The following is a 22,755-nucleotide window of genomic DNA, read 5'->3' on the forward strand; positions in this document are numbered from 1 at the left end:
CCTAACTCAGAGCGAGAAAGAGGTAGAGAAAAATAACTGAAGCAGCCAGAGAATAATAGAGCCAAATAGTGCATTTTACACTCCCTTCCCACCAGTTTTCACCTACCTCCCCACACAACCACATGTGGGCTTTACCTGTTACTAACATTTTCCCCAATTTTCCATGGGCAGTGGGAGGAGATTTTTGTCTTTTGAGAATCCTCCCCTGGCTGTGACCTCCATCTTTTTGGGGAAGTAAATCCCTCTAGAGCATGCTCAGTGATATAGTGGGAAGGAGAAAAAAGAAGGAGATTGTTGGTGGGTCTCTGCTCATCAGGTGCTGTAGAGGTTTGACTGATCTTTGCCTCATATCTGGAAGACTGATTAGCAGGAGAAGGAGTTTGCTTTTTGACCTTGGTCAATCTGTTGAGAGACTGCTCAAGCAATGGGAAGTTTTCCAGTGAGATTTTGTACATTCACCAGTCTGAACGGAAGGGCAACCTCCCGATACTCGGTTTGCTAAAGCATCAAGTAAAGAGCAAGGGTAAGGAGAAAGAAGAGATCCTGTTCCAGGTCAGCGGGATCATCTGAAGTTGGGTTGGAGTTTGAAGACTTGATTGAATGTTTTAGATCTGTTTTTGCCTTTAAGAACTGTGTTTTCTATTTGGCAATATTTTTTTCTATCTTTTTGGATCAGGTCATGCTGGAGCTACATTTAAGATACCCTACCCTTCAAGGAGAAGGACTTTTGAGTATGGATGGTGGTGCAGAGGTGCAAGTAACATCTAGGAGGAACAAAATGGATAAGACAGCCATTATTCTTCTGATTCGTATTTTTCTCATGCTGTTTTTGATTTTTTACCATACTTGGTTGGATTCTCATTTTCAAATTGCAGCAAAGACTTTTATTTTGAACACCATTTGGACTATCTTTATTTCTACTCCTTCTTGTGTTGCCTGTTGGTGAATGGACAGTGAATACATTTGGCAAGTGTTACTTTTCTTTTTCTGGGTCTGGCTATTGTTCCTCTTACACCTCCTTAGCTTTACGAATCACCCCCATCCAGCAACAAAGACTGGATTCATTGATGACGGCAGGGTCCCAGGAAGTTAATCTTTCCCCCATCCTAATTTGAACCTGGACCCATAGCAACCCTGGATGAAGCTGCACAGGCAAACCGGTTACAGACACACATAAATATACAACCACACAACCTTCCTTACATACATGTGCACAGACTCCCACAACACACACACACACATACACCTCACATCCACATCCGCCACAGATACTCACTTCCTTACCTACACAGGTCCCCAAGCCCCCCAAATCATTCCCACACACAATCCACCCAAGTTTACACATACAAACATTCCCCATAGATAAGCACACCCTTACCACCTCATGTTTCCCTACATAAACCCTCACACACACACTCCTACACCCCACCCTTACACCTACCCACACACCCCACATGTACAAACATCCAAACACCTGCCCCCAACATAGCTACACATCCCCACACCTACACTCCCCTTCATAGATCCTGTTCTCCCTCCAACACAGTTGAGGGCTTAGAGGCAAATGTACAAGACACCTAAATATGATCTTAACTAAATTAAATGTTTTATTTTGAAGCAGCCTGGTCTCTTCTTTTCCAGGAGATATTTTTACTGTGTAATCAGGATACTAAGGATGGAACATGCTGCAACAACTGGAAAAACCATAATGAGGCGGAGCATGTACACAAAACAAATCTATACTGGAAAGTATTCCCAAGGCCAGGTCTCTGTGTGCTTTCTTCACATATTCTTTTTAGTTTTATAGTCTGGGGATGACCCCATGCTTCATGTCATGATGAGAGTTAACCTATTTTGTAAATGTGAGTCAAGGTGAAAAGTCAGGTCTACTTACGCTTCATCAATACTTCCCCATAGATCCTGGCCTCCTCCTTCAATACTCTGAAATGTTTCTCATTTTTGTCAGTGTCCCAGAAATGATTAAGAGGAAAGATGACAGCAGAGGGAGAGAAGCTGAAGGAGACAGAAGAAAGAGAAGGAAAAACAGAAGTAAAGTACTGCGTGACAAGTAAGGAGACAGAGAAACAAAGGAAAGCACAGGCAGGAAGAGGAGAGGAAAAAGGGAAAAATTGGAGAGTGGAATGAAAAAATAACTTGGGAAGGGCAATCAGAAGAGGAGACAGAAAGGAGAATGGAATCAGGACAGACAAAAAGGAGAGAAAGTGAGAGAGAATAGAGGAGGGGGAACGGAGAACATGTTGAGGAGATAGAGGAGAAAAGTAACAAAACAGCTGTTCAGAAGCTTTGTTCGCCCCACATCTATCTCAGGGCCTTTCATCAGACCAGTGCTCCTCCCCCAATAATCCAGTAGTCTGGCTAGTTAAAAAACGTCACCTACATCCTCACCCTGAATGAGCCCAATCTGGTCAGATGTTGGAAGAGAAGCAGTGTTAAGCCTGCCTAGGACTTGGATGGGAGAGCACTCAGGAGCAGCAGGTGCTGTGGGCTGCAGAAGGTAATAGCAAACAATGGCTGTGTTTTGCCAGAGAAATCATGGTCATTTGGGTGGGCTCTGGTCTGCAAAGTGTGTAGCAGATCTTGCACATACTGCCGCTACACAGAGGGAAGAAAACCAAGACGAGGATTACCTGCTGCTTCTTTCCACTGGCAGTGCAGTTCTGAGGTGAAGATAGGGTCCTCCAGCTCCCGGAAAAACCTTTTCAGCACATCCGTGACATCCTCAATAAAATTATCGCTAATGCGCAGCTTGACATTCCGAGCATCCTTACGAAACTCCTCTATTAGCAGTTTGATCCTTGACTTGGCACCATTCTTCCGATAAATTCCTTCATGCCTCAGACCTAGAACCACACATGTGAAGAGAAGACACTGATGGTTCTGCCAAAATCAATGTCATCAAAGAACAATTTAAAAAAAAAAAAAAATTGCCCTTGCTGTCTCAGCCAACCTGTTATAGAACAGTGGTAGATTTTGTCTTCTGTAAGGTATCACATGAAAACAGTACGTACGTGAAAAATAGGAACGGGATGGCACAGTCTATCTAAAGTATGGTACTATCTCACAGGGCAAGCCTTCCTTGGCACCATCTGTTGTAGATGCTGAACTATCTAGTGACTGCCTGTCATGTATGAGAGAAACAAATAGCCTAGGAGAGCTAGCTGACAGTGGCAGCCATTCACAGTGGAGAAAACCAGAGGCAGGAAGACACCAGCAGGCAATGTAGAGCATCAGAATTAGAGGCTGCTGGAGATAAAAAGAAAGATCAACCCGTGTAGAAAGAGTGAGACTGAGTGAGAAACAGACACGCATTCTTCTTGCAGAGTGAACTGGTAAAAAGAAGGGCTGTCAGAACCAAATGATCAATAAAGACTAGAGGGGGGGGAGAGAGAGAGAGGGAAGGCCCTCCCTGGAACACAAACACTTCATCTCTGCTTCCCCCTTTCTATGGATGTTCTCCTGCATACCGTACTGGGTGATGAAGGCTATGCAGCTATCCACTATGATGGGAATATCATTCCTGCTCAGCTGCTGTTCTCGTAGAGAGTTTCCTCGTCCGCCCGCAGCGGCCTTAATATCGGCACACCACATCAGAAAGTCCAGATGTGTCACTCCCTGGAGGTAAAGTGTCCTGAAGATTAAAAACAAAAAAAACAAAAACCCCAAGCAAATAATAAATTAGAACTGGGGGTCACACGTAGAACGTGATAACATTGAAAAAAACGACACCCTTCTGGGAATTAAGGTCTGACTGTTTTCTCCCAACCCATTTACCTCTAATCAGAAGGTAAAGGAGGAAGTGGTGGGGAAGCAGTATTTTGGAGAGAAGTAATATACCACTGTGCTATTTTCCCAGGGCACTAGAAAGCCTGGGGACAAGCACAAAAGATTCTTACTGGTGTGGCAAGAGATTTAGTAGGTTCTGTGGTATTGCAGTAGAAAGGTAAAACGAGCATAGAGGATGGGTCTTGCTGCCATTATCCATCATCAATGTGTATTTTTCAGTCCTGAACCATTCACCTGCTGCGTCTAAGAATATTTTGCTTGGCAGCTTTTCTTATCCCTGCCAGCAGCAGGTGGCGCCCATGTACAACATTATGTCTACATCCTGCAGGCTCCCTAAGATGCACTACCAACGTGGAAAAGTACTGACAACCAAAGGCTAAAGCATGAGGAAGCACTGCAATTCCCACCAGAAAATGTAGTGCTGGGACAGACATCGCTGGCTGCCGGAAAGGTTACACAGAAACTCTGCTGCTGCTACTTCTATCATTATTATTAGCACTTGATGAATAGTCACAAGAGTAACGCTCTCACACAAACTCGAAACAATGGGGGGAATGATTCCTTATAAAAGCATGAGTGAGGTGCAAGAGGATGAATGGACAGGAGAGAAAGAATAAGTGAGTTTTGTGGGTGGGACAGAAAAGAGACAAACAGATGATTCGGAGTATGGAGGACAGAGAAGGGGGAGCTGATTCCACCAAGGTTCAATCATCAGAGAGGACAAATGGAAGTGGGAGGCAGCGCAATAGGAAATGGCCAAAAGAAGCCAGGAAATTGGAGAGCACAGTGAGATGAGCGCCTCAAGGCAGCTCACTAGAGGCCTGCTCATTGGGGTTACCAGCGACAGGGCCAGCCCTTTGGAGTGATACATGACGAACTTGTAAGTCTCAACATCCCAGCCATTTACATTCAAACCTCCCAAAACATGACAACAGCACCTAATACTGATCACTGCCTGGAATTTTTCTATCTTTTTTTTTTAAATCAGGGATGTAACTGGATTTCGTCCCTTGTTAGTGGCATATTAGCACCCAATCTTCCTTTGGAAAAATCTATTTCTAGTTAACTAAATATTTATTATGTAATTTATGCTGCTAGTGTACCCAACAAATGGTGTAGCCTGTAGAGAATCATTCACGTGGTTACACTGCCCAATCTGAGAGGAGCTTTCATCGTTTTGTATTGGAGCACTGGAAGGTTCTATGGTTTACTCAGATTGCAATTTTGGTGGACAGGATAATGTAATCGGAGCTTCCACGTTCCTAGCTTTGTGATCCAACTACTAAGGAAATGCAACTTAGCAACACTGTAGGCCACAAGCTGCATTGGAACCAGAGGCCTTCATTCCCCAGAAACCAACCAGATTGGGTCTGGCAGATCAGTGGTGGCCAGGAACTCTCCAGCGATGCCACGGGGACCCAGGTGGGCAGATATTCAGGCAATAGCTTGCTCACTTTTGATTCTAAAGTGAGAAAGATTAGAGCAGAATTTTCTTCCAAAACCACTTCAGAAGATGATTCTCCACCTTTACTTCTTCTTTCCTCCACTCAGAAAGAAGTGATTCCTGTCAGTAGGTTGTCAGCTTTTAACAGAATCACTTCTGCAGGACTCTCACTGTTGCTAAATCAAATGAATCCTCTCTCTTCAGTTGCTGACCCATAACCTTTTCAACTGTTGAAATCCCTTGAACTACGCTTAATGTCCCCATTGGGAGACATCATTAACACCAGTTTGGAAACGGGTCTCTCCCTCACTCAAATCAGCTATTGTTCGACACATTCTTAAAAAGCACACCTTGATCAAGATCTTCCAGAGAATTACTGCCCTATTTCTAATTTACCAGCCTTTACCAAGATCATTGAAAAGGTAGCTGAATCTCAGCTTTCCTGTTTTGTAATAAAACCATGGCTCTGCATGCAAAACATTATGGGGTAGATTTTAAACGAAGTGCGTGGGACCCGGGCCGCCCACATGGACATGCGTATTTTATAACAGGCGCATGTTATAAAATACGAGCGGCTAGCGCACAAGGAGGGGGAGCAGTTACGCAATTCCCACGCAGCGACGCATCCCGGCCTTCCCCAGTTCCTCATAGTCTGCTCCAATTATGAGCAGACTGAGAGGGAAATTCCCTACCCCCCTAGCTCACCTTTCCTACCTTCCCCTCTCCTCCCCACCCTCTAAACCCTTTCTCCTACATTTTGATTTTTTTATTTTCTTGCTTATTGCTCCAACGGAGCAGTAGCAACTTGCTCGTGCCTTCCATCCCTGCCCCGGCACAGCGGCAAATGGACGATGTACTGGCTGCCTCCAGCCCCACCCCTCCCCGCCCCCTGGACTGCCCCTTTAACTGGACGCAGCACTTCGGCGCGTAACGGGGGTTACGTGCATGGCCGGGCCCCTTTGAAGATGTGTGCGGTGAGTGCAAGGCCCGGTCATGTGTGTAACCCCGTTTTTTGCACGCGCGGGGGATTTAAAATGTGGCCGTCTGGGTATAGAAAGGGGCACAGTACCAAAACGAATCTTGCAGGTCTGATCAATGACATTGGCTTATGTCTAGACTAAGGCAGTGCTGCCTTACTAGTCCTGTTTGGATATGAGTGCAGTGTTTGATACAGTTGATCACCAGCTATTGCTTAATAGATTATTTGAAAATGGTGCACGGGATAAAACCCTTGATTAGTTTTTTCTAGAACATCATACATATAGTGTTACTTGGAACTGCATAGTTTCCCCATTCAGTTCCTTGGACTCTGGCGTGCCTCACAGTTCTCTTCAGTCTTCACTGGGACACCCCCCCCCCCCCTTGCTACCCTAATTAAGTTTGGGATATACAGGCTATTTCTATGCCAATGATATTCAGATTATTGCAAATTGTGATCCAGAATCTTCTCATTCACTTACACATTTCAGTATCTGTTTAACTAAAGGTCGCCAATTGGCTTAAACTATTCAAACTCAAAGAGTCAATGTAGACAAATCTTAAGGAATCTGGTTTTTATGGAAACATACTGCTGTTCAACTTCCCTTTCCTTCCATTTCTGCTACTAACATTCAGACAAAAGATGTTATTATCATACTAGGTATTAAAATTGACTCATTAAAGTTTACCAATCATATCACTTCCCTGATGCAAAGTTATTTTTTCTTATGATTTATTCCTCGACTCCAATCTTTCTTGGACTCAGTTGACCTCAAGACACTTACTCACTTATTCGTTCTGTCTAGATTAGACTCCTGCAATGTTCTATTCTATGGACTATGGTCTCACTTCTACTCATTTTTTTTCTATTTTTTTAGCATGGTATATTTTAGTTGTCGGTGTTAGCATTATGAATTTCTATTGTATATTTCTATTTCATATTTTTATCATACAATTATTTAGTTTTTTCTCTTGTTTTATTATGGTATATTTTAGCTGTCAATGTTTGCATTACAATTTTTTAAATTTTACATTGCTCTGTTTTTCAAATATGAGATGCGATTTCTCTGGTGGGATTATTAAGCAGGACTGGTCACAGGGTTTATCAGGGGTCACATAGCAAAGCAAACACAAGGGTAGCAATGTGCAAGTTCTACTATAGGATGGGGAAGGTGTAACTTTGCGCACACTGGAATACTCTAAATTAAGTGGAAAAAAACTACAAGTGCATATTACTCACCTTCCCTTCTCCACAAGGATTAGAACCTCCTTCTTGTCTGAATTTTCTGTCTGAGGGGCAACAGCTATTAAAAAAATAGATAATTAAATAGGGTTAGACAGAGGTAAATACAGTACATAGAAGCTGGAAAGCAGACTTACTGTGACACATATTATTTATTTACAGCACATAACATGCCTAAACACAGATATAGACACCATCACAGGATTATAAATATCACCTGACTATGGTATAAGTATATAAAACATGCACATACATTCTGTTAGACATATTCCATTCGTACTTGTCCTGGAGGCGCACCTAATGCTCGGATTTTCAGGATATCCATAATGGAGGTGCATGAAATACATGTGCATATATTGGAGATCCAGGCTTTAACAGAGATAGCTCACTCATATTCATTAACGATATCATGAAAGCCGGAGAGGTTTTTCGAGGATAGTATTGAGAACCATGAAGTCCATATTCGGCACCATTTAGTCAGATAAGTTTTGACTTGTCTGGCTAAGTGAAGGCAGCTGAATATCTGCCCAAGATCAGTGGCCACCACTTTGCTGGATACCTACTTATCCAGATAAATAAGTTAAGCCAGCTAAGTGGTGGGCGGGGTGGGGGTTGTAACAGGGACGAGTTGAGTTAGCTGGATAAGTTATCCCGCTAATTCTGATAACTTATCCGGTTACTTCCGGCTGCACCGGAGACCTGTCCTCAACTTATCCGGCTAACTTTTAGATAGCCGGATATACTGAGAAGCAAGGGCTGCGCCACTGAATAGCTTGCCAAAGCTGGATATGTTTCTCTGGCCAGCTAGCTCAGCCGGACAGCAGCTGAACATGGGCTTCCACGATTCTAGAGTTGCGCAATTTCACACGCTTACAAACACAGGTCAGTCCATGCACTCGGGGGGTGCCAGTCTCCCCCGAGAAACTCCTATCACCCTGCTCACTCAGCTCCTGAAGCCTCCGGAGATTCACGCTGTCCTCTGCTGCTCCGTCCTCTCCCGGGCAGATAAAGAGATGGGATTTCTGCAGCAGAAAGAAGCCCTCCTTCCACTGATTGGGGTTCAGCATGGCCTTGTAGCGCAACTTCCCAACTCGCTGGAATTCATGTCCCAAGAGGCAGTGACAACTGAGCGGAGAGAACCACTGTATGGAGGAGGGAGAGCGACAGCGGGTTACTGGCAGTCAAGGCAGGGGCACGAGCCAGGTTTCAGTCCCAGCGCGAAAAGCTCTGCAAAATCCACTTCATGCACTAAAATGGCAAATTTTCATCCGTTAAAACAATATTATCGGGTGAACTGCAGGAGGTCAATTTTATCCACTTTGTTATTCAGTTGTTACTTGGCTCCTTTGGGGAGTCTGGTTGTCTCTTATGGAATTTTAAAATACATTTTATGCAGATGGTATTCAACTTGCCCTGCTTATCTAAACATCTGCTCAATCTGGGTCAGCTTCTTTAACTGCCTTCTTGCATGCTATTGATGAGTAATTGAATCTAAATAAGCTTGTATTAAATTCTGCAAACACTGAAGTATTTTGGGTGAGCTCTCTGCCATTTCCTGATGAGATGCCTCAGTTGCAGATAAAGAGTCTGTCCTTCCCTTTTTTTGGCTCAGAACATGATTTTAGATTCAAACTTTTAACCCACAGATAAGGTCAGTCCTAAAGGCTGCCTTTTATAAACTAACTCTTGATAGAGGTTTGAGATACTGGTCAGTAGTACAAGCCCTAGTTATAACCTCACTTGACCGCTGTAACTCCCTGCGTTTTAGGTTACCTAAAACTTCCCTAAAGGTTGCCCGGGTACTTCAGAAAGCTGAAGCTCGGCATATCACTTAGAGAATAGCCACTGCCATTAGCAATGGTAACATGGAATAGACTTAGTTTTTGGGTACTTGCCAGGTTCTTATGGCCTGGATTGGCCACTGTTGGAAACAGGATGCTGGGCTTGATGGACCCTTGGTCTGACCCAGTATGGCATTTTCTTATGTTCTTATCACAGGAAGTCATAGAAGAGGGCATATTACCCCTAAGCTGAAAAACGGGCTTTGGCTTTCAATAACCTTCAGGTCCAAATTTGAATTGCTAACATTAGTTTTTCAGACCCTGCAAGATGATGGACTCGAGTATCTCAAAAACCTTTTATCATTTGATGTTCCGCTTGGGCTGTGTGGCTGGTTGATCAGCAGCAACTTGTAATCCCTTCTGTCAGAAGTTTTAAGTTTTAGGTAACAAGAAGCCAGGGTTCAAATCCCACTGCCGCTCCTGTGACCTTGGGCAAGTCACTTCCCCCTTCATTACTTTCAGTGCAGACTTACAGCCTGATTTATTAAGACTTTTTCCCTATTCTGTGGAATAAAGTTTAATAAATCACGGCCAAATTTTCAAACCCCCCTCCCCCCCGCACGTAAAATCCGGGGGTTATACGTGTGGCTGGGCCTTGTGCGCGCTGTGCGCAAATTTTAGAAGGGGCCCGGCTGCACACGTAACCCCTGTTACGCGCATAAGAGCGGGGCCTCGTAAAAGGAGCGGGCGGGGAAGGGCAGAGCTTGAGGCGGTTGGTACAGCAGCCATTTGCCGCTGTGCCAGGGGATCGTGCGCCAGCAGCTCAGGAGCCGGCGTAAGTTCTGAAATAAATTAAAAAAAAAAAAAGGTAGGCCGTTTTACGGGGAAGAGGGAGAGAGGATGGGCAGGGGGGTAGGGATGTTCCCTCCCAGTCCGCTCCTTAATTGGAGCGGATTGGGAGGGAACTGGGGAAGGCCGTGATGCACCGCCGCGCGAAAGTTGCATTATTTCACCCCCCCCTTGCGCGCGCTGCCCTGGAATTTATAACGTGCTTGCGCCGGTGCGCGCATGTTATAAAATCGTGTGTCCATGTGCGCGCGTATGTATGGTAATTCTCTATGTGGTCGAAGAAATGCCCCAGTTAGAACGCTGCGTTCCTCTGGGACAAATATGCTCACTTGGCCCCTGCTGTGTAATTTTAGACAACAAACTACGCGCTCTAGAGCCTTTCCCTACATGGGGCCAACTCTGCGGCATGCACTCCCGGATGAGCTAAGGCAGGAACTGGACCTAAAACGTTTTAGAAAGAAGGTCTATTTGGGAGAGGCTTTTAAAGGACTTATTTTATGTTCAGTTTTAAAAGCATTTTATTAATTTTATTTAAAGCTTTTTATATACTGAGGTATAGCTAGCTGCCTTCACTCCGGTTTACATCATCAACAACCATTACATAAAACAGTAAGGGGTAGATTTTCAAAAACCGCGAATAGGCGTACTTTTGTTGGCGCTCCAGGCGCCAACAAAAGTACGCTGGATTTCAGTAGATATGCGCGTAGCCGCGCGTATCCGCTAAAATCCTGGATCGGCGCGCGCAAGGCTATCGATTCTGTATAGCCGGCGCGCGCCGAGCCGCGCAGCCTACCCCCGTTCCCTCCGAGGCCGCTCCGAAATCGGAGCGGCCTCGGAGGGAACTTTCTTTTGCCCTCCCCTCACCTTCCCCTCCCTTCCCCTACCTAACCCACCCACCCGGCCCTGTCTAAGCCCCCCCCTTACCTTTGTTGGGGGATTTACGCCTCCCGGAGGGAGAAGTAAATCCCCACGCGCCAGCGGGCCGCTAGCGCGCCGGGACGCGATATGGGGGCGGGTCCGGAGGGCGCGGCCACGCCCCCGGGCCGCCCCGGGCTGTAGCCATGCCCCCGGGCCCGCCCCCGGAACGCTCCCGACACGCCCTGAAAACGCTGCGCGGTTCGGGCCCGCCCCCGACACGCCCCCTCCGAAAACCCCGGGACTTACGCGAGTCCCGGGGCTCTGCGCGCGCCGGTAGGCCTATGTAAAATAGGCTTACCGGCGCGCAGAGCCCTGCTCGCCTAAATCCGCCCGGTTTTGGGTGGATTTAGGCGAGCAGGGCTCTTAAAATCTGCCCCTAAGTGAACTCAGAGAACGTGAGCAACACGATTACTCCTTATGACAATTTACAATTTATATCAGTTTATTCTTTCTTTGCAGTATTGTATTATATACTATGAATGTGCTTTGGGATCCACAGAGTACTATTATTTTAGGATTGTGTGGAATATATATGTGTGCAAATAAATAACAACATTTAAAGCATTCTTGCTTTTAGAGGTTTTTACTTAGCTTCACTTTGCTCCTCTGCAGCTCCAAAGATTTCACAGATATGCTCTTATTTATCTGTTCTTGCTGTTGTTGTATTTTATGATGGTCTGTTTTATCTCGATGCTGTAGCTTGTTATTGTAATGCACCATGCTCAGTGTTATTGGATTAGTGTGGAGCAGAAACATTTTAAAGAAATGAATAAAACGGTGCACATTATTTGCGACAGTGTGCACTTCTTCCTGCTTTAGCTGCAAAGTAGGATTTGCAAAGTTTTCCTCCATTGCAAACAGGAAACTTTTGCGTGTAATTTTTAGAGTACAAAAGGTTATTTAAATTTATAGTTAATGAGCAGCTGTGATGCAAAATTACACAAAGCAGCTCATTAGCTATTAGCAAGCAATAAAACTACACATGAAATTTACTTCACAGAGCCGATTTTGCAAAGACATAACATCTCAAAGAGGTGTAGGTTTTTTTGTTTTGTAAAATTTCCTACAGAAAAACTTTAGGTGCTATATTTCTACGAGGCTTATTTGTATTTTTGTCCCAGTACAACAATTTTGTACGCTGTTTCACAAATAGTGCATAAACTTTTTCTCAGTTTGGTACATTGGCCTCTTAAATTGAAGCACGTGTGTGTGTATCTTTGAGTGAGACATACCGGTTTCAGAGAAAGGGAAAACGAGCTCTAAGCCCCTGCACCTATCCCTGAAAAGGCCCTGCCTCCCTGTGCACCGCCTCTCTCCTCCTCTCACCTTTCCGATGGCGCTAGCCCAGGCCTGGAGTGTGTCTGTACTGTCTGTCCCAAACTGATGCATTCTCTCAGAGCACAGAAAAATCTCAAACGTCTCACGAAACCTGCAAAACACAAACACAAGAATCAAACACAAGAATGTCTCCCTTGGCAGCCTTTGCTCCTGCTAGCTCTTGGCTGAAACTTCCTGAGTTAACTCGGACGTGGAGCTGCACAGCAGCCCCCAGTCCCACGGGAGGGCACTGTGCGACTGCAGGGCTGAGCTCACTGCAACTCCCTAGTTGAAAACCAGGAGTCCAGCAAAATTCTTTTGCACTTAAGCATGGCCACGGCTTCTAGTTTTGCTAAAATCAGATTGCACAGGGATGAAAGGATTTGAGTGACCTCCCATTTCCCAGCTGCCTCAAAAGGATGGTCCTGTCCTCGTTCACACCAACGTAAGTCTGACATCATCTGATTTCCCACATTCGCAAACCTTTTGCAAATAAATACTAGTGCCTAGTAAACAATCCTCCTTCTTGAAATCATTTTAAAAACAATCAGCTGTTGGAACAATCTGATAACTTTAATCACACAGGAACCATCTGTGTGACTGCATCATTTGTTCTTTAAGGAAGTTCTGCTATCACATAAAGCTGGATTATATACCCTTATCCCCTAGTTACCCTGACCTGTACGGTCTGAAGAAGGCTGTGCAGCACTATGGAGCGTATCCACTTTTGAACTGGGCTACACTGTACACCTTGGGTCATTAACACTGGGACAAAGCTGAGGCTTTCACAGAGCAGAGGGCATTTACTTCAAGGTCAGCTAGAACTACAGGGTGTTTATTATTACTATTAGCATAAAAAAAAAGAGTTTTAAAACTGATCTTACATTTAGAGGCTGACGTAACAAGGTGCATTAAAATGACTCATGCAGGTGCGCTAAAGCAGCTTGCTAGCTTGAGCACATTTTCTATGCTAATGCACAGGAGTCATCTGCATATGGATTTACTTCCAACCTAAGAAAGTGATCTATAAATTAATGTTTTGTTTTTTTAACTTTACCTTCAACGCAGATTGTTTACTACAGCCCTGAAGATGAAGTAAAGTTTTAACTTCCATTTAGTTCTAATGGAAGCAAATTGAAGTCAAAATAAAAATAACAGCCAACCACAGTCCTGGGTTCACCAAGCTGGGGACTTTTGGGCTTGGGAGCCTCAATTTAGAGCCTAGGGACCTGGAAAAGCTGAGTTCAGGACCACTGTACCCGGGAATCCCAAGCCTGGGATGCCGATGTCTTGGGGAATCGGGAGCTCAGGAGCCCCGCAGCTGGGAAACCTGAGTCCGGGAGCCTGATGTCCAGGACTCCCACACTCAGGAACCCTAGCTCCATGACCTCGGAAACCAAAACTCTTGCGTCTGGGAGACACAAATCTGGAGACCGTACCTGAGTCCCAGGTCCTGGATGCCTGCACCTGGAAGGCCTGAATCCAGGAGCACCACAGTTCCAGAATCCCCACCCCACCTAGCCCCCCATTCACTCACTAACCCACCCCCCTGCCTACCTTATCTTCCCTTGCACTCAGTAATCCACCCAGCCTGTATCCTACCTCCACCCACCCTACAGACTCCTCCCTACATTTGCTATAGAATTGCACCTCCTGTCCTATTCGTTAGCCATTTTAGAAACAGTGCCTGTTCAACTGAAGTCAGTGACCCACGTGAATCACTGCCTTTTTTATAATGGCCGGCAGGAAGATAGGAGGAGCCATTCTATAGGGAGGCCTGTAAGGTGGTTGCATTAGTGGGTGGGGAAAGTAGGTTAGTAAAGGTCTCATTAGTGAGTGGATGGGGGGATAGGTAGGGGTGGATGGCTTCATATGGAGGGCGGGTTAGTAATCTGAATGGGGGCTAGGCAGAGGGAGTTCAGGATCTCTGGTCCTGATGCATGAGGGTCCTAGAACAAGAATCCCTGGTTTGGAGTGCTAGGTCCCTCTAGCACTGGAGACCTGGAGCAAAGCTCCATGGGCTTGGGGGTCCCAGCCTGGTCCAGATATAGAGGGGCACTGAATAGAAACCTCTAACTATATGCAGATTGCTCTGTGGTACAATGGAGAGAACCTAAAAGGATTCTCTACTAGAAAGACTAATCCAATTCTTTTAGCGTGGAGCAGTAGTTGTGGGTTTTGGCTCTCCAAAATTATCAGTAAAATTGAGTTGGAAACCAGACCAGCTTCCAGCATCATTGCTGCTTTTTCCAACTTGAGATCATTAGTGCTGTTTACATGTGACTTAAAGGGTGGATTTGTGTCAAGTAACTCATTAGGGCTTAGAAGTTAATCTCCCCCTCCCTCTCCCCTCGTACAGGGAATTCTAGACTCTGTCTTTTTAAGAATTGAGCACTTAATAGCTGAACTGAGATGTGTGCCCTGGGCCCCTATTCGGAACTACCCAGCCCGGGGGGTTACAGCATTAAGGACCAAATTTTAAAAGCGTTGCGCGTGCTAAAAAGCCCATAAATGCGAGTACATGGGCCGCGCACGAGCGTGTAGCGCCTTGTTAGCCATGTAAATTTATTTCCGTTCCTGATGAGGAGAAAGGCTACAGAAATTGTGATTTGGGGCTTACACAACAGGATGAGGGTTCTGGGGAAACCGGGGGGCATGCAGGATGAACCACCAGAGGGGTCTGGATGACCTCAGGATAGACTGGACCAACTGGTGGATTCATAGGAAACTGCAATTGTCCCTTGCGCGAGCATGTTTTAAAACCCGCTTAGCTGCGTGCCTTAAAGCCGACAACTTCCAAGACTGGAGGCATACTGGGGCAGAATGGTTTCATCCGGTTAAGTTAGCCGGATAATGCCAATTTTTGGTCCAGCTAATATAGACGGACAGTGCTTTATTTCTGGAAAAAACGGTGCTGGTATTCATGTGCAGGGCCCTTCCTGGGGGCGAAATGGGAAGGGACATGCCCATGGCCCTGTCCCCTGAAACTAAGTGTACAGCCTATGAAATGACAGCATCGCAAATATTACACCTGATTTGAGAACACCAACACACTTTCATTGGGAAAACAGAAGAAGCTGCTACAGATACCTCACCTTGATCACATAGTCAGAGCACGGATAGACTCTCAGCAAATACAGAATAAGTAGCCACAAATTATAAATAGAAATATGCAGACAAAAACTGAACTAGAAACCCCAAGAAGCCAGTCTCCTCATACATTACTGGAGAAATCGAAGCAGAAATGCATTTCCTTCTGTGTCATACAACATGCAAAGATATGAGAGAAACTGCACATTCACATCCCCTAAGCTGACATATACAAATTACTAAACCTAAAGGAAAAGGCTTTTATTCCCTATGGTTGTTGTCTGGTCCTTTTGGAGCCTAACAAAACACTCACTTCTCACAACAATGCCAGAGGCTTGGCAGCTCCAACATAAGACCTTCCTCACACATGCACACAAAAGAACAATGGCAGCCCTAATATAACACTTTTCACCCACCTCATACTATTTGCTTTCTCCTCCCCCCCTCCCCCCACCTAGGGTATTCACTCTCTCTCATCTCCCTCCTCCCAGCAAGCAGGCTGATTCCCTCTCTCTTCCTCCAGTGGTCCAGCATCCGTCCTCTTCTCTCCCCACTTCCCTTCCCGGGCAGCAGTCATCCCCCCCGAGTCCCTTCTCCACACAGAAGAGAGGTAACAAGGACAGAAAGTGTAAGTGGCACTGGATGATTGTTTTTTTTAAGGGGGCAACTTTGCCTATGCAAAAGGTGGACCGAAATTCAGAACAAAAAAAAAAGACATTGACCGTGTGGTAAGTGCTCGCATCGTGCAAGCACCGTCACAGGCACAGCACGGACACTTCCTGGATCTGGACAGACTATTGAGGTAAATGATTACACCAGATGTACCATGTCCTGGGTGGTCTATGATGCCACAGTGAGCCCCGCTCATGAAAATATACAGGACACACGAAAAGATCTGGGAAATCACATCTCAATGAACAGCAAAGTCGTAGTGCAACTCAAAAGGCAAATGCTCCGAAGGTACCGCATTCTCTTAAGCAGATTCGTGCATTCGCAGAATCTGTCATAGAACACATACGAGAACCATGGCAGGGAGGTGATCAGGAGGCAAGACTGAATGAAAGGGAACAATTTTGGATTTTTTTCTTTAAACACGATACAACAATGATTTTCTTAGTATTGAAGTTGAAAGCTACTCCTTGATTTGATGTTTTTAATATGACCTGTGGTAATGGTGACCAATGTAGTGTCTTGCAATAACGAGCGTATAGCCTATCATAATGAGACACATGTAAGGACATGACTGAAAGCAGTGTATGCCAAGCATACTTAAATATCCATGTCTATTCACTGGTCTATAGAAACACCATCAATAGAGAGAGGAAATGCTGAGTATTGTAGAACAGGACAAGTTTTTGAAACACAGACCCATGTTGGGGATATCATGTAAGTTAATGCATTTCATTGCATTATAACAAAGATTTTAAAAAATATTTAACCATGGGATTTGCTTGAAACATTATTTAATATACCACTTGTCAAGTAAAGAGTATAGAATTGACTTACTTAGGACCTTATGGGCAGCAAAATAAGCATCATGTCTGTTTACTAAAGCCTATGAGTGCATCGGCCTGATGTATGAAGCTCCTTAACATTTTCTCCAGATTTGTGGGAATATCTGCCAGTGTTAAAGATTAGAGGAAATATTCTTCTGGTTCGCTATGGGGTAGATTTTGAAAAACTGCGCGATCGCGTACTTTTGTTTGCGCAGCAGGCGCAAACAAAAGTACGCTGGATTTTATAAGATACGCGCGTAGCCGCGCGTATCTTCTAAAATCCTGGATCGGCGCGCGCAAGGCTGCCGATTTTGGGCAGCCGGCGCTCGCCGAGCCGCGCAGCCTGCCTCTGTTCCCTCTGAGGCCGCTCCGAAATCGGAGCGGCCTTGGAGGGAACGCTCTTTTGCCCTCCCCTCCCCTTCCCCTCCCTTCCTCTACCTAACCCACCCCCCCGGCCCTATCTAAACCCCCCCCTACCTTTATCCATGGATTTACGCCTCCCGGAGGGAGACGTAAATCCACGCGCGCCGAGACCGGACCCAGGGGCGGCTCCGGAGAGCGCGGCCACGCCCCCGGAACGCCCCGGCCCTAAACCACGCCCCGGGCCCGCCCCCAAAACGCCGCACCCCGCCCCCGAAACGCCGCATCGTTCGGCCCCGCCCCGACATGCCCCCTTCCGAAAACCCCGGGACCTACGCGCGTCCTGGGGTTCTGCGCTCGCCGGCGGCCTATGGAAAATAGGCGCGCCGGCGCGCAAGGCCCTGCTCGCGTAAATCCGGGCGGATTTACGCGAGCAGGGCTTTGAAAATCCGCCCGTATATGTATACATATTTTTTCTGTTAATATAGCTAGAAGTTTGCAATAATTTTGGTTTTATTGAGGGCCAATAAGCAGGTGGAGGAAAAGGTGCCGGCACTCAGTACCAGCATGCACCCCATGAAAAAAAGCCCTTAAGCTGGATAACTGTAGGTCAGCCAAAGAGCAGTCCTAAAGTTAGCTGGATAAACTTATCAGGCTAACTTTAAGATTCAGCAGCACACCTATGCCACTTTATATCCCAGCAAGCCAGCAGCTGGATATGGACCTTTTAGCTTACTGCAATGGTAACAACGAGGTTTTTTTTAGCACAGTGGTAAAGACAATTTAGCACACATTTTTTACTAACACTTTATTACAATGGCTTCTTAGTGAGCACAATCGGACTTGACAGGATGATCCAGTGCTTGTTTCTTAAACTGTATCCCACTGAATTCTAGAATTTGCAGTCTTGATTTTTTTTTTATTTGGATTTTTAGTAGAAAAAGCACTGGAGTACAGTAGGAGTGCCATTAAAATACAAACTGCATTAGTTTATTACAGCTGATCTGGCTCTCTACATTCTAAACCTGAGGACATTTTGGTTGTAGGGAATCCAACTGGGAAATTGTAGATGGCAGTGTTAGGACAAGTTTGCGGTGCAGTGGAGGCTCTTCCTCTAATCAGAAGACAGGCACTAACATATGAAAGCTACCATTAATCCTCAGAATCACACAGAAGCTTCACTATAAAGTCATGGGGGGAAGGGATTAGAGTAATCATTTATGCTATAATTAAGCAGCCTTGGGGTGACTGCATATGTACTGCAGTTAATATCATACTTAGTTACACAAGTTATACTTACATGATCTTGGTGGACTACACCATACTGTTAAACCGGCTAATTGGCTTTGGGGAGGGTTATCTATGCTCCTTGAGAGGGTTACAGAGTTCTGTTATAGGAAATGCAGAAAGGGAAATCAACGACGACTCCAACATACCTTTCTGCAGGAGTTGGGCTCGACACCATATCCAACCTTGTCACACCCAAACACACAACATCTGATAAGTTGATCCTTCCAACTGGCTCAATGCTCTTCTCATTCTCATAGAAGAGGAGGGATCTTTCCAAGCTACACCAGTGTTTATGGAACTCTATGGCAGTCAATAAGAAACAATCGCAATTAATAAATATATATTGGACTTATTTCATACACCCTTTCCTTACCAATAGCCTTGCTTTATTGTCCAACACTTTCCTATAATCTCTCCCTCTACACATCTCTGCTTTTCCTTGTTGGCTACTTATTACGCTCTTATCATTATCTATCACTTTTGCACAATGCCTCTTTCTACTATTATGTCTTACTGACTTCTACTTTTTCTGTAATATTTTCATTTCCTGCCACAATTTCTCCAATGTGCTCCCATTCTCTTAAAAATACCTTTCCAGTTTATCCCACTTACTTTTAAATTTTGAAAGCTAGCTCAGAAACCCCAGGCCCATCTGATCCATTATTCTAGGAAAACTAGTATCAACTAGGATGTCATATATTTAGAATGAGGCACAACTTGAGAACATTCTCCACAGACTATGGCTTTAAAATTCTTCCTTCCTGCCTGAGCTGAGTCTGTCTGTCTACTTGGATATTAATATCACCATTTTATCTTAGTCATCATACTACCCTTTGTAACCCTTCTACCTGCCTCCCTTCACATATTCTTTCCCGGATCTCAGGGACTGTCTGCCCTAATGTGCGCCCTATGTGTCCCAGGCATACCATCTTTTGTCTTTTTGGTGGTTGCAAGCTTGGTAATGGCTGCTGTCTTGTAGAGATACCCGGAAAGCACCACAGGCTGCATGATTTCATCATACACCCTGGTCTGGTCTGAATTATCTGGGGCTTGGTTCTCTGCGAAACACAAAACACCCAAATGTTAAAAGGATTCCCCTTGGCTAAATGAAGTTAGATCTTAAGTTCTATCCCAACATAACTTTTGATGGGAAAAGTAGTTGTACAGTCCTTGAACAGATATCATTGATAACTTTGTTAAATTATAAGAGAACACCTAAGGATGAAATCAGTATTTCTAAAAACACCGACATCATTCAACAAAACATTCTCAGTTAGTCACGATGAAGTTACGAAAACAATTTGTTGGAGTCGAGTCACTATGGAGCTTCAATGAATCTAACAGAACAAAGATAAATTCTTTAGTCTACCTTAACATGAAGCTCTCGCCCTCAGGAATAATTATTTTCTTAAACTCTAACCCCGACAGGTATCAACTATGTAAGAATAAGGCGTTACAAAAAATTAGAGGTACAGTGACATACTGTTTCAGTGTTATAATAAGAGAGATGAAGACATTAAAGGTATAAAACAGCCTCCCTTCCAAAGACAAAGTACATCTAAATCTATAGAGGTTAATGGTGCCGATTGCTAATTCTCAGTCATGGAGGGAGATGGGGATGTGCCGTCATTTTACAAAGAAGTGCAAACATCAGCAATATGTTCTTTTGTGTTATTTCCTGTCCAACACAAAGAATGAATGCAATTTCCCTTATGATGTTTATGTCATTCTAGCATGCATTAAAGTCTGTCAGTATGTGCAATTCTCAAAATGTAGTAGACTGATGCATTAAAACCAAGGGGGTGGGGGTGGAAGCAATCTGCTTCCTTGTAGACTGGAACCAGAAAAAGAGCAGCCAAAGCATGTGCATTGTAAAATTATGCATGATGTAAAAATACAGCACACACTAAAATGAAACAAACAATATACATGGGAAAATGAAGTAAAATAAATGACAGAAATCCATAATGAAACAACATATCACAAAACACTTTTTTTTATGCACATCCTTGGAGGGAGAAGCTTATCTCCATGTTACTTTGGAACAGAACTGATTCAGTGGGTTAGCTGCATGGAGATAGCTCTTTTCTCAGTATGAACTAGAGTGGGTCCCGAACGTAAGAGATCCTAAGACAGTCTTATCAGTGAATAGCATTGTGGGATAATTTGTATGAGGCTCCGATCCAGCATTGAACCAAGGGAGAACGAAGTCGCTGCTTACCACAGTACATTCCGTGGGAGCTACCTTCCAAAGTCCAGCGAGGGTCCGAAACCTGCGAGGGAGAAGTAGGAGCATCAGAGCCCCCCATATCTGCAGTGCTCACGGATTCTGCATCAGAGAAGAACTGTATGACAGTCTTCAGCAGGCTGGGACCTGCCACCGCAGCGCAGAGTGCCTAAAAGATACAAACAAGCCTTCCATTGTTCTGCTGAGCAGTCACAGTTTTGGGAACGTGGGCAACGGCTGCATACCTGTACCAAGCACTCTATGGTGCCAAAAGATGGAATTCAATGTTAACCCATTAGACCATAGCAGGCAAATTACCAAATCAACTCATAACAGCTATTTTCTAGTATTTACCCCTCAGATTTTCACAAACACCGTGAATACGAAAATTAGTTCAAAGGAACTCAGTCTAGTAGTTGAGTAGAAATGAGATCCTTACAAGGTTACTGGATGGTTAAGGATGGTAGAAGTTGACAATCCTGCTCTAAGTTAACCTTATTCAAATGTTTCTAACTAGAAACAACCCCATGGCAGTGCACAGTAAATGTGGGAATGAATCTGAATATGTACATTACAATCCAGTATTTTCAATGATGTCTTCAGTGTGAACAGAGGCTCTCTGTACCTGGCATGTTACAATACACCTTCATACCACAACTCATGTGTGAGTCAGAGTGTATAATGTAGTTTTAGCACCAATGTATGCCCTCTGGTGTAAAACGCTGAAAAAGGAGCTTATTTCTGGGCATTCAATAGTGGATTGAGGGATCTTCTAGGCATTTCTAGGTTGCTCACAACTTACATTTTAGAAAGCATTTGCAGGTTTTTTTTGTGGTCTGCACATATAGCCGAGACTGAAATACTATTTTTCCAGCACTTTGAGTGAGGGACCAGTTCAGGAGTTCTAACTTCCCTATCAGAAAAGCCAGTGCTGCTGAACTGGAATCCAGGGAGATGACTGGGACCTGACTCAAAGCTTGGAAAGGAAGGCAAACAATTTCTCCCTTGTTTCCTCTTCATCCACGTCAGTTCATCCAACCCCTTGAGGTGAGATAAGTCCCTCACTAGAACGCTCAAGGTGGAGAGAGCAGTGCAGTTCATCTTTCCCACTGCCTACTCTGCCCAGGCCCCCGCCATCGAGAACTCGCGCCTCTAGTGACAAAATCGGTCCCGTGAGGTTCAAGAAACAAGGGAAGGCAAATGGCACCATCGCTCTAACTACCAACCAGATTGAAAAGGGAAGGGAAGGATTACATGCAGAGGAAATACCTCCATCAGAAGAGTCAGCTATCCATTCTATTGTACTTTGATTTGCAGCACTGGCGTAATATTACTAATTACTGCTATCGTGTAGATATACATTGAAAATCATAGCTTTTATATAAGTTTGCAAATAATGAAAGGCTACCAGAGAAATCATGAAACTTTCAAAATAGGATCAAAATTAACTGAGTAGCAGCAGGCGCATCAAAAAGAGCATAAACAAGTAATGTATTTGTCACGGATGTGAAATGTGGTATGGTTGACGCATAGGCCCAATCCGACAGCTGGTGGATGTGCTCTTGGTAGGACTGAAACTAGAACTTCACCTAGACCGGAATCATTCCTCACCGGGGCCGGCAGGGCTTAGGCGAAAGTCCCGCAAGGAGTGGTTAGGCGAAGTCAAGATGCGTGCAATGATCAGGGCAGGCAGTGAGTAGACAGTGTGCGGATCCAGGCCAATGTCGGGATAGGCAGAGAGCAGATAGTATCCGGGTCCTGGCCAAGGTCAGGGCAGGCAGCAAGCAATCAGTATCTATGTCCAAGCTGGGGTCAAGGCAGATGGCAATCCAGAAGCGGTCAGTACCCGTAGCAGAGGTCAGAACCAGGAATCAGGCCATGGCCAAGGCAGATAAGACAGGGAGAGACAAGACACTGAGGATCAGGACAAGGAAAGGTGGACAGTGCAATCAACGGAG

The 22,755-nt window shown here is 44.9% G+C and overlaps 1 protein-coding gene across 9 annotated transcripts in view; it reads right to left on the bottom strand.

The window, feature by feature from the left end:
• ARAP3 (ArfGAP with RhoGAP domain, ankyrin repeat and PH domain 3) overlaps positions 1 to 22,755 on the bottom strand; it is a 125,101-nt gene that overhangs the window by 31,973 nt on the left and 70,373 nt on the right. For all 9 annotated transcript variants that reach the window (XR_003853334.1, XR_003853333.1, XR_003853335.1 and 6 more), the window contains 8 exons: positions 20,792 to 20,966; positions 19,497 to 19,628; positions 18,717 to 18,870; positions 12,344 to 12,446; positions 8,413 to 8,611; positions 7,467 to 7,530; positions 3,486 to 3,649; positions 2,649 to 2,861 (listed from right to left, as the gene is read on the bottom strand). Coding sequence is in view for 4 of the 9 variants with exons in the window: in XM_029583254.1 (XP_029439114.1) it covers positions 2,649 to 2,861; positions 3,486 to 3,649; positions 7,467 to 7,530; positions 8,413 to 8,611; positions 12,344 to 12,446; positions 18,717 to 18,870; positions 19,497 to 19,628; positions 20,792 to 20,966 (1,204 nt within the window). In the remaining 5 variants the exon portion in view is untranslated. The remainder of the gene's footprint in view (positions 1 to 2,648; positions 2,862 to 3,485; positions 3,650 to 7,466; positions 7,531 to 8,412; positions 8,612 to 12,343; positions 12,447 to 18,716; positions 18,871 to 19,496; positions 19,629 to 20,791; positions 20,967 to 22,755) is intronic.

Source organism: Rhinatrema bivittatum, chromosome 18 (genome assembly GCF_901001135.1).
Source record: "Rhinatrema bivittatum chromosome 18, aRhiBiv1.1, whole genome shotgun sequence".
Lineage (NCBI taxonomy): Eukaryota > Metazoa > Chordata > Amphibia > Gymnophiona > Rhinatrematidae > Rhinatrema > Rhinatrema bivittatum.